The sequence below is a fragment of the Acinonyx jubatus genome, chromosome E2 (genome assembly GCF_027475565.1).
Source record: "Acinonyx jubatus isolate Ajub_Pintada_27869175 chromosome E2, VMU_Ajub_asm_v1.0, whole genome shotgun sequence".
Lineage (NCBI taxonomy): Eukaryota > Metazoa > Chordata > Mammalia > Carnivora > Felidae > Acinonyx > Acinonyx jubatus.
Window position 1 is genome coordinate 56,162,947 of NC_069396.1, and position 12,873 is coordinate 56,175,819.

General features: G+C 42.3%; 1 protein-coding gene across 2 annotated transcripts in view; it reads right to left on the reverse strand.

Annotated features, from left to right (window-relative positions):
- LOC106980912 (KRAB domain-containing protein 5-like) overlaps positions 1–12,873 on the reverse strand; it is a 223,954-nt gene that overhangs the window by 7,733 nt on the left and 203,348 nt on the right. For both annotated transcript variants that reach the window (XM_053210702.1, XM_053210703.1), the window contains exon 6: positions 929–1,055. In XM_053210702.1, the coding sequence (XP_053066677.1) occupies positions 929–1,055 (127 nt within the window). The remainder of the gene's footprint in view (positions 1–928; positions 1,056–12,873) is intronic.

Genomic DNA, 12,873 nt, shown 5'->3' on the forward strand with positions numbered 1-12,873 from the left:
ATAGAATGTCTCAGAAATAGGGAGAATTCCCCAGGCTCTTCAACGCAATGGAGAAGCTCTCAGACTTTGGAGACCCTCAAGCTCCAAGGGGAGTCTCCTGGCACTCACTGTGGAGATGATGGACCATCACTGGAACTGAAGAAAGAATCCTTAGAGAATGTAAGAGCATGGTGTGTTGGATAGCTGATGTCCTGCCATGAGAGGGACAGACATAATACTAGGCTTCTTAAACTAATTCCCATTCAAGGAGAGCTACTCCAACCACATTTTAAGGTCTAGCTTCACCCTGTTTACATTTCACCTTTGTCATCTTTTTCATTCAAGCCCAGCAACCTAGGGGTCAGGCTAGTCTTCTTTCTCTTCACATCCCAGAGCTCCCTCTTTTGTTCCAAAAAAATGACCAGGTCTGGATTTGACACAGTGACACTTGGTATTAAGAAAAAAAAGGAATGTAACTATTTCTCAGATTCTATCTTTCAACCCAATATTGTGCTCAGTACACAAGAGAGGACAGTGCAGAATTCTAGAAAATGATTTCCCAAATGCTGTGGCCCAACAGCCCCTTAGTACACTCAAGAGGAATTTCCAGTGTTCACATCATGACCTCACTTTCAAGTACTACCACTACAGGAATGAGTAGCAGTTGGGAGCATACGTGGGCAGTACCAATTTATGCCACTCAATGTTTACAATTACCACTCATCTATAGATGATGATGCTCTTACCTAACCTTAAAGAAGGAGAATCTACAGCTGAAAAGGACACCTCATGAAGATATTTCTCTGTATCTACAAATCCTTACTTCTTTCCCTGACTGCCGGGATCTGAATCCCAGTCATGCAAAGAGGATGTTTCCAAGAGACAGTCTTCAAAGGAAGGAACAAACCCGCGAGTGTGGTTTGGGAAGTCTGGAAGGAGTTATCCTCACCCAAGAAGAGGAGGTGTCCACAGGTCTCTAACATCACATCCCTGTACAGTTCTCGCTGACTCTGGTTCAGGCATCCCCATTCGTCCTGGGAGAATTCTATGGCCACATCCCTGAAGGTCAGCAGTCCCTGCAACAAATGCCACAGTTACCAAGTAGCCATAGGCAGCGTTCATAATGGTACCTAAGATGCAGGAGGGAGTTAATGTCACCAGCTGGACCCCAAGGCCTGACCTTCACTGCTTACTTGTTGATACCCACTACCCTTAGTCCCTCATTTTATTTCACTTCTTCTTTCAACCTTATCTGTTACTTCAGGCAGCAATACCCCAGGGCCATCGTCTCTTGTGATGGAAACAGAACATATACAACAAAAGGTATGTCATCTGAGAAAGAGCTTATACCCACCCAGTCTCAGCTCATCCCCTGACTCACTCCTTAAGCAAGTAGACAGTGGTGTCAACCACGGGGAGAGGATTGTTACCATGACCTCATTATAATGCTAAACTCTCCACCTAAGAGCGAGCACAAACCTCATTTACTATGTAACATCCAGAGTATGTATAGAAGAGTTTGCTTTAAAAAAGAAAAAAATCGAATGTGTATTTATTTTTGAGAGAGAGACAGACAGAGCACGAGCACGGGAGGGACAGAGAGGGAGACACAGAATCAGAAGCAGGCTCCAGGCTTTTGAGTTGTCAGCACAAAGCCCAATGCAGGGATCGCACTGACAAACCGCAAGATTTCGAGCATGCAGCCTGCAAGATCATGACCTGAGCTGAAGTTGGATGCTCAGCCAATTGAGCCACCCAGGCGCCCCTGTATACAACTGTTTTCTTCAGGGCCAAGTGCAACCTTATCACCACCTTTGCATAAGATGATGGGCTCTCCCTCTAATTCTTCACTCTGACTATATATGAAGCCATTCCCTTCCCAGGGTCTCTGCTTTGGAAGTGATTCCCTGTGATCTCCTTAATTGTTAAAATTCATATTTCCTTTGCCTGACAACCCCAGCTGGTACAGAATCTATCTGTGACTCACCAAGAAGTGAATTCCTGTTTCTTCAGGTACTTTAGGAAAACTGGTTCCGACTTAGAGGGGTTTCCTGCTTTCTGCAGAAAGATCTTTTTCAACACAATAATATGCTTTCATGTATTTTCTAACTTTGAGGTAAGAACCAGTATGAATATTGTGTTTATTCAAGCGAATTCATAAAATGAAGGCATCAACAAAGGCATCCACATTTTTAAATACTATATTCACATCACATAGTATACCTGGTGTCTCTTTCTTAGATGGAAAGTCAAGCTGTGTTACAATGTATGTAGCATATTCTAATATGAATTACAATTTCACAACGGTGTATTGGAAAACTTTTTATTTTTTAAGTTTATATACTTATTTTGAAAGAGAGACAGACAGAGAGGGGAGATGGTCACCAGAGTGGGAGAGAGAGAATCCCAAGCAGGGTCCCCACTGTCAGTGCAGAGTCTGACTTGGAGGTGCATCTCAGGAATCATGAGCTAACGACCTGAGCTGAAATCAAGAGTCAGATGCTTAACTGACTGAGGCATCCAAGTGTCCCTAGATTCTGCATTTCAACGTTTTTATTTATTTTTGGGACAGAGAGAGACAGAGCATGAACGGGGGAGGGGCAGAGAGAGAGGGAGACACAGAATCGGAAACAGGCTCCAGGCTCCGAGCCATCAGCCCAGAGCCTGACGCGGGGCTCGAACGCACGGACCGCGAGATTGTGACCTGGCTGAAGTCGGAGGCTTAACCGACTGCGCCACCCAGGCACCCCTAGATTCTGCATTTCTAACAAGGTATTAGCCTATTGGCCAGGGAATAGATCTTTAAATAACAAAGAGCAAGAACTCAAAGGCAAGAACTCTTGGAATACTTGGAACTAAATGGGTTTTGTAACAAATACAGGTTTTACTAGAATAGCAAAATAGGCAACAACAAGCCTTTCTGAGCATTTCCTACTTAGTAGAAGGCACCTACCCATTTTTCATATATTAATGGAAAATAAAGAATTATCATGGAAGAGACTAGGTTTTAACCCAGGTTCTCTGACCTAGAGTTGATCTAAAATGGCACACTGGCTGATATCCAGAGGGGATCCTAAAGCAATGTTCATACCAGGTGTCAAAGCTGAAAAGAATGATGGAAACAAGAATGTGTCCCCACAAAATTGATCTTTTTACACTTCATGCACATATCCATACATTTAGAAAGTAGTTACATACACAATAAAAGTGATAGAGTGAACGGCCACCTGGGTGGCTCAGGTAGTTAATCATATGACTCTCGATTTTGGCTCAGGTTGTAATCTCAAGGCTCCTGAGTTTGAGCCCTACATTGGACTTTGCAATGATAACAGGGAGCGTGCTTGAATTGTGTCTCTCTCCCTCTCTCTGCCCCTTATCCATTTGTGTTCTCTCGATCTCACTCTCACTCATACACAAAACAAATAAACCAAAAAAAAAAAAAAAAAAAAGTGAAGAGTAGAAAATGGTCATGGTAACTAAGAAACATTTTCAGTGACATTAAACTCGTAAACCTAGTTTTGGATACTGATGCTTGTCTCTTATTCACACAAACACGTTGAATGATAGACAGCTATTATTTGAGTCTAGTATGATGAGGGATACAAAGAGAAAAATGTTCACCTTTAGCCCAGAAGATTGACCTACAGCCTGCATGGTTTAATAAGCATCCAGTAACTGCTGCTTGCTACATTCTGAAGGGGTCTCCTGACTGCCTATACATGTCCTCAATAACTAACATTGAAGTGAACGGTAATCACCAGAGAAATCCTGCAGCAGTGTTACAATTAGAAATTCAAAGGAAATTCAAAGGAAAGGGGACCTGAGTGGTTCAATGGGTTAAGCCTCCAGCTCTTGGTTCTGGCTCAGGTCATAATCTCACAGTTTGAGTCGAACCTTGAATAGGACTCCGTGCTGCTACAGTGTGGAGTCTGCTTGGGATTCTCTTTCTCTCCCAATTTTTCCCTATTCCCCCCTCACGTGCACTATCTCCTTCTCAAAATAAGTAAATAAACTTAAAAAAAAATTCAAAGGAACATTTGTGATCTTATACTGCGTGCATGTACCCTCCTCCCCAAGACATATAAGCTTCATGAAGCCACAGTATAGCTCTCTCTGCCCACAGGTCCAGACTCTGTGCTACTCCAATAAACTATCTTGCATCATCCAACATCTGAAGAATAGTTTCTTGACCATTGTGCTTGATGATCTCACCATATGCTGTTTCACTAAAAGCTTTTGTTTCAATCCTCATTTCTGCTCTATTCTACTTCAGTATTCTAAGGTGCAAGCATGTAAACTATGGGATTCTTCTTGTTCTGAAAATACAAAGTAAATAGATGAATAGATTTGCATCAAGAGTGTGGAGTAAACTAACAATCTACAGGATGGAGGTCTGAGTGATTTAGAACCTCCATTCCCAGAAGTCAATATCTCTACTACACAAAGGTGAGGGCCTTCATTGTCCAGTGGAAACTGCTGGGATGTGGGTTGGGAGAAGGGGTCAAGAAAGGATTCTGGAGCCCTCTTTGGTCAAAAAAGCTGTTTTCATGAAAGCACAGAGAGAGGAATTGTGGCACCAAGGGCTGCAGTAGGATTGTGAGGAGACACTGATGATATGCTTTAAGTTGGAGGCATAGAGATAAAAGAAGTTTCTAAAGCATTTCCAGGTAGTCAAGAAGACATACAGAATACTGGCAGTCTGCCTCTCCTCAAGCTAAGCTTCCCTTTTGCCTCTAGCAAAGCATTCACATGAAGGCAATTGTGAATTCCTTGAGCAATGTCATACTCTGCCTATATCTAGTGTTTATCAATGGATGGCAAGCTGTAAGAAAATTTAATCCTATCGACATTTCTTTCGCCTCCATTCCTTTCATCAGAACTACAGGCAAAGAGAAACTCAGAAGAAAGAGGTTTCTAGTTGAAATGGGATGGTTTCTGAACACCACTCAGGAAATCTACCTAAAACCTTTACAAGTGAGAAGGGAAATTTGCACGTTATAGAGGAGAAATCTAGTAGAGAGCACAAAGCCAAGTTAAAGCATTTCATATCAGCAATAATGAAATCAATTGTAATGAAATAAACTGAAAATGGGGTATCTTTTTTACATTCTAAAGAGCAAAAGTCTTCTTTTTATCAGACAACTTTGGAGTTAACCCGGGCCTCATATCCATCCTGTGTATTTGTGCACTTTCTTCCTCCTGGTCTCCAGAGAGGTGATAAAGCATCCAGATCTGACCTAATGGGAATTATTTTCCTTGAGTGCTAACCCAGGACCAGACCCATCAGCAATAGGAATCTTGGACTCAACGCCTTCCCCTGTAGTTGGTTCACAAAGGGAATATTTTCAATACTTGCATAACTTTAATTTGGAGTTGGAGAAGGGGGAGAAGGCTCAGCGATGCAATGGAAGAGTGTTCTACAAACCTAACCTTGAGTATCATCGGAAAAGGTTAAAAATTAGGTGAAAAAATAAAGCAGAAATCTCAGAACTAGAAAAACCAACACTTGCAATTTCAGTTAGCATGGACTTTCAAGAGAAAAAGAGGGCACGGGCTCTGACCTCGGATGCACAGTTTACCTGTGAACTGGCCATTTCTTCTTTCATCTGGTCCCCTAGATTTCTTCTCCGAAGATTTTGCTGGAGATCTCACAGCTGTATCAGGAGAAAATGTCTTCCAAGCCAGGAACACAGCCTCTCCACCTGTAAACTGATCGCCTGCAGGCAGGACTTTGTAATGCAGAAAAGGCCCAACCTCCTAGTTCTTTGTATCAGGAGCTATTCAAAACCTTTGAGCTCCAACTTGGAGAATAATCTCTGAATTTTCCTTCCTTGTTGTCACAGGACTTCTCCTCCCACAGACCCCCACAAATGCTGCTACAGCATTGGCACACTTTGTTACATGGACCTGATCCTCTGCAACTCCCATAGAGCAGACCCTGGTACCTCTCCTAGAGTCAAAGCCTGCACTCACCTCTCTTAAATTAATGGGAAATCTTCGTGCTTCTTCCTGGCTTCACTTAGAATCACCTGGAGCACTTAACTAAAACATCATCATTGTTTCAACAAACCCCAATGGACAGAATCTGAGGGGGAGGGCACCGGATCTGATCATTTTTTGAAATTCCACAAGTTGATCCTATTGGGAAGGTTTTGGGGAGGTGACAAGACAAAAAAGAGTATCATGGCTATGGTCGTTGTCCAGATTTAAATCCATGCCTTCTCCACTGACCAGAGTTTCTGGAGATTTACACATTCTTCCTCTTTCCCCTGCAGAAGAGGGAGGCACCCTCACAAATGAAGCTTTCCTTTATAAAAGCAAATGGCTCTTTCAAAAGCAAACCTCTACTGGGTCCACAGCTTTTCCTTTGTCTGTTCCTTTAAAGTAATCCTTAGGCCAAAGAGACACATTTTGGAAGGATAAAACCCTCCCCTTCAGTAGCAAAGCTTATTTTTGCAAGTCGCTGCCAAACAGTTTTCCCAAGTGAATGTATTTTTCTAACTCCTTACAGCAATATATGAGATTTCTAATTTTTCATTATTTTCACTGAAATTTGGTGTTATCCTGTTGTCTTTATTGTAGCCATCCTAGAAAATATTGACTGGTTTGTCACAGTAAAATATGAAGTGGTCTAACTTCAGTTGTCCTGCTGCCTGAAACTGAAGCCCCTTAAAACATCAAGTTGAACAAATCAAAATGGTGGCATGAAACCAACAGCAAGCCTTGCTATTAAACTAAGTAACTTTTTTTTCTCTTGGAGAAACCCCTCCTTATCCCTTCTTATGCCCCGCCCCCTTTTTTTTTTCTTTAAGGAACCAAGGCCCACACTGGAAATATGATGACAAAGGCTGGCAACACAAACACAATTCCTGTCAAAATCTATGGATCGTGTATTTCCCTATAAACGCCCCCCACCCCAGCCTCTTCTGGGTGGGCTTGCAAGGTTGAAGGCTTTAACCTACTTCAGCCTCTTCTGCCTGACAAAACAATAAAGGTATTATTCCTCTTTTGCCCAAACTCTGTCTTCCCATTATATTTTAGCTCTGAAGAACAGAGGTCGTTTTTAACAGCAGAATGAATGTGTACAAGAATAAAACATTTTCCTTCATCTGTTCTCTATTCTTTGGCCAGCCTATCAATTAAACTGATATAAGGCACGGTCACAAGACAGAAAAAAAAATAACATCTTAGTTATGAGAAGCTTAAAGATGATGAGACTCAAAGTCAGGCAGTTGATACTTATATACCATTTTGAATTAAGGAGGAGGGGATAGGGATTTACATCTCAAAAAGTAGGAAGTGCATTCAAAGAAGAAGGAAAGAGCAAATGTTTATCAAACATATGTTTGCCCTGCCAGGCAGATAACTCTATAAAATGTTCATCGCAGGGGTCACCTGAATGGCTCAGTCAGTTAAGTGTCCCTCCTTGGCTTCGGTCATGAACTAGCAGTTGGTTAGTTTGAGCCCCACATCGGGCTCTCTGCTGTCAGCACAGAGCCCACTTCAGATCCTCTGTCTCCCTATCTGCTCCAACCCTGCTCGTTCTCTCTCTGTTTCTCTCTCTCGCTCTCTCTCTCAAAATAAATCAATAAACTATTTAAAAAAATAAATAAAAATTAAAGGTTCATCTCTGCTATTAACTCCTTCCTAGTAGAGGTCCCTCATCTAATTTATTCTTGGTATATGTATCAGCCTCAGAAAAGAAGGACATTTTTCCATTTCCAGCAACTTAGAGGTTGCTAGAAGATATTTTGTTAAGTTAAATAAGCCACACACAGAAAAATATATACTGTATGAAATCACATACATGCAAATCTTAAAAAAGGCAAATTATTAAAGATTAGCATGTTTGTTGCCAGGGGCTGAGGATGGGGGAAATGTTTAGATGTTGGTCAAGTGGCAAAAAGCACTAATAACACAGGATGTGTAAGCAGTGAATGTTTACACCTCGGTGAGTATGGTTAATACTAGTGTATTGTACCCTTGAGATTTGCTAAGAGAGGCTATCGGAAGTGTTCTCGGCACACACATGTACACACACACACGTATTAACAATGGGAGATGAGGGACATGTTTATTGGATAGATTGTGGTAATGACTTTGTAAGCAGGACCCAAGGGTACAGGAGCACCTGGTTCCAGTGGCCCCAGACAGACCCAGTTCTGCCACTCATGGCTGCCCAAATCCAAGGGCAAGACAGAGGACTTTTGCTGCCTCAATTTTGACCTCAGACTTCCTCACTGGGTTCCTTCCAGCTTGTCTCCTGGCTCAGGAGGAAGACCCTGAAGACAAAGTATCCCTCAGGGGAACTGGAACTACCCCTCACGCCTCAAAGACTGCCCTGAGCCAGAAAGACCCCACCCTGGATTGACTCCAGGACAATGACAGACTTCACTGTCTACCTGCAGGTCCTGACTCCTTTTGCCCCTCCACCCACCTCTCCCCTTTTCCCTTCCATAAACCTGGAAGTGTATCCAGCACTTTGGAGACAGTCCTTGAGACGTTATTCAGCCATCTTTGCAGTGTCAGCCTCCCTGAAATAACTTCCTCTCGTGTTTCGCCACCTCTCATCTCTCTGCCTTTGGATTTTGTCAGTGGTAAGTGGCCAAACCGGTCTGTGTGGGACCCCCGGAGTCGGCAAGAACACCGGCGAGATGAATGGTGATAAAACAAGAAGGAGATTTTCTTCACGGAGGCCAACACTGAGAAGAGAGGTGACCAACATCTCAAACACTGTCCCCAACCTGCTGAAAATCCTTCCACGTTTATATAAAGAAAATGTAGGACGAAGGGTGGTGGTACATGCAGGTGGTGAAGGCCAGGCCAATGACTGCATTGCTGTGAGGCATGTGGGGTCTTGCTGGCTCAGGGCAGTGCCTGTTGCTGGAGGGGGTAGTTTCCTTTCCCATCCTGGGATGCTTTGCCTGCTGGGGCTTCTTCCTCAGCTAAATGCTGACCTGGAAAGAAGAATGGAATCAGCTAGAAAGGACAGACGAAGGTCAAAAGAGAGACAGTGGAAGGCACTGCTGGGTCCTCTTTCCATTTCACAAAGTCTATGTATATTTACTTTTTAACACTTGACTGACCTCTAGATGTTCAGAAATAGAAAACAGGGTGATGAATGGGTTGGCTCCTGAAACTCCTATGGAGCAAGAATGTCCTATCCCCTTTTGGGGGTGTCAGAATTCCTGTCCCTTTCCGGTTGTTCAGGTTGAACTAAGAAATTGACATGAGACTGGGTGGCTCAGTTGGTTGAGCATCTCTTGGTTTTGTTTGTGAGATCAGGGATTGTGAGATCAAGCTGCACATCAGGCTCTGCTCTGACAGTGCAGAGCCTGTTTGGGATTCTCTTTGTCCCTCTCTCTCTGCCCCTCCCTGGTTCTCACTTGCTCTCTCTCTCTCTCTCTCTCTCTCTCTCTCCTCTCTTTCTCTCTCTCAAGTAAGTGAACATTTTTAATAAAACTGAGACTGGCAAAAACAATCCTTGTAACCTGTTTATTTTCAAAAGAGTCAATTGACATCAAAGCTCAATATAGACCAAGTGAACTTCAGCACATCTATCCATTTCAGTTCCTCAAACTGGAAATGTCTATTAATTACTGACTACCTACCACCATTCTTTTTATATGTATCAGCTGACACATCCACCTGCATTTTCTTCTGTCCTAGGCAGTTCACTATTACAATTATAACTGAAAACACTTAATCATGCTAATGGATTTCCTTGAGCATTTCATCTATCAAGACGTCAACATTTCTCCTAGGACACAAGGCACAATGTTCAACACTTGGTCTCGAATGCCTGCATTCCCTAAAACCTAGCTTTCCCTACACCTTCACCTGTGGTCAGTCACATTAAAATTCAGAAACAGTTTCCCTTAACCGTATTTCTTGAAGGACCTTTGAACTGTCTTTGTGCAACAGTCTTCAAACCCCATGCCCAGATAAATGTTGGACAACTATAATCTCTCATATTGAAAGTTACACATTCAAAGATAATTTAAAGTATTTCTTCAATATTACAGGACAAACTGTTATATTACTGATAAGATTCTGGCCTTATTGCTGGGACCATTAACAACATATTGAACAGCTACTTATATGATAATTATAAAAGGGTTCATTTTATGCCTGTAATTTATTATTTATTACTAGAATAGATTACATTTTTTGTTTATTTTAATTAATTTATTCAGTGTGTGTGTGAGAGAGAGAGAGGGAGAAAGAGCAAAGAGGGGGAGGGGACAGGGAAGGGAAGACAGAATCCCATGCAGGCTCCACACCTTTAGCACAGAGCCTGATGTGGGGCTGGAACTCAAACCATGAAAACAGGACCTTAGCCAAGATCAAGACTCTGAGGCTTAACTGACTTGTGCCACCCAAGCATCCCTAGAATAGATTACTTTAGTCACAATTTTACTTACAAGGTCACTGACGTGTAATTGAACATAACACTCTTGGAGGCATGAATATATAAATCACTGACAGGAAGAACAACAGACTATATTTTCCTCATGAGATGGGGAGGTTTTGTAATTTCTCCAGGCTACAGAGAAGAGCCTGAACACATAGTGATTGTCTCTCAAGATAAATGTCCTGACAGTTGGGGGAAATGCCTTGATTAAGCCCCAGTTGTTTACTTGCTTCCAGGTGGCCTAATGAAAAAGAGAAAAATTGTAATGATGGAAGACAGGGTATAAAAAGTTACCGGGTATAAAGGACGCTCCCTAGGACAAGGATGTTTGGTAGCTATTTCAGGAGACTATCTACTTGTGATACTTTTCCTATCAGTAGGTTGGTCCCTCAGCTTGTGCATGCACAGCTGAAACCATCAATGAGTGCTAAAGGCAAAATATCTGAGGTATAAGGATCATCATCCAGTATAGATGATGTGCAGAGTCTGCAAAAAAAAAAAAAAAAGTCTTAAGAAATTGAGGAAGAGTTAAATCATACAAGTTTCCTATTTTGGCCACCATGAACTGACACAAAGTTTTTCTTTGTTTTTAATGTTTATTTATTTGAGGGAGATTGTGAGCAAGTGTGAGTGTGGGAGTAGCAGAGAGAGGAAGAGAGGCTCCATACTCACTTTGGAGCCCCATGTGGGGCTTGACCCATGCCTCTGAGATCAAGACCTGAGCAAAATCAAGAGTTAGACCCTCCACCAACTGAGGAACCCAAGCACCTCTAATTCCATTTTTAGTTATTTTAAAACCTCATACTGTTCTCCTGAATGGCTGCTGCACCACTTTGCTTTCCCACCTACAGTGCAACAGGATTCCCCTTCTCTTCATCCTCACCAACCCCTGTGGTTTCTTGTGTTGTTAATTTTACCCATTTTGGCAGGTGGGAAGTGCTATCTCGTCCGTGTTTTGATTTGTGTTGCCATGATGATGAGGGATGTTGATCATCTTTACATGTGTCTGTTAGCATTCTGGCTATCTTCTCTCAAAAACTGTCTATTCATGTCTTTTGCCCATTTCTTATCTGGGTTGCTTGATTTGTGGGTGTTGACTTTGAGAAGCTTTTATAGATTTAGACTTTTCATTCAAGTATCAATTACTGTGTCATCTCCCTCTTTTCAAATAATTGGGTAAGGTTTGTCCTGTTTTAGTAAAGCATATGCACTTTCAACTGTAAGAGAGAAGTATGGAATCAAACTTCAGAAATGAACAAACAGTCCCAGAGAGTCTCAGAATTGGTACTTAGTTTCAGGTTTTTGATTTCCAGGATGTCTTGAAATGTAGTCCTTGTTCTGACAGCAGGTGACTTAAATATCTAAGCTGGTTTTGAGCAAACTGCAATTTTTCTTTGGGCACCTGATGTCTCTTTAAAGCCACAAGTTTTCACAGGTGTATGCTGGTGTCATGCAAAGAACCTTGAGAAGGGCAGCAGAGAATGAAATTATGTACATACTATAACATGGGAGACACTGCAGAAAACTTACTGTCATGTAGTATAACATTTAAGGTTGTCACATATAGAATGGACCCTCTGTGGAACCCTGAGGCATTACTCAACAGGTGTATTGCCATTCCTCCCAAGCGAAGGTAAAAAGATACTGGCTATCCTTATCAACTGGACTATTTTGAAAAGGACTGCATGGGTGTTTCAGGGAACAATCAGTTTTCAGTGGGAATCGACATCACTAGTGGATGAATGTTGGCAACAAAAGATAAAGACAGATAGCAATGTTATTTTTTGCTCAGGGGTCCTAATCAAACTTCCATCCTCAGCCTTTGGGTTTTCTCTCAGGTACAATAGGGGTCATACAGGGACTAGTATCCCCTTCCCTTGCCAGGACTCTCCTTCCCAGGAACCTCCTATCCCCTGGAACCTCCACCCCATGCTCTCCAGCCCCTGACCCCATGGCTGCCATGGTCCGAAGTCCTGGCCTTCGATGCAGCTGTGGCCCAAGATGGCTTGAGTGTGACCATTGATCTAGGGCCTAAGCCTTGTATTCCTCTATTATGTGCTTGGTGTCCTGTTGGGTTTCCTTATTTATGGGGCAATGATTAATTTAGGGCAGAGATTTTGACGGATCTATTTGAAGCTTGATGAGTGATGCACTGTGGAGTGTGCCAATATCAGTTGAACATTTTCCTCACAAGAAGGTTGGTAGCTCATCGAATAGGACTGATCATTTGATCAGTACCACTAACCTCAGCTAAAGTGCCATCAGAGATAGAGCTTAGAAAACATGTTGAAATGTCATTTATTTCCCCTTCTTTCCAAATGTGGTTACTACTGTCAAATTCTAGATATTTTCCCTTGGTGGCAAAAAGAATTTCTGGCATGATATTTTCCAAAGAAATCTCAGTCTAGTAAATGAATTGGGGCAAGTGAACTAAGGATAAATGGGTGTGTAATGCTCAAAAGACCTAGACAGAAAGGAAT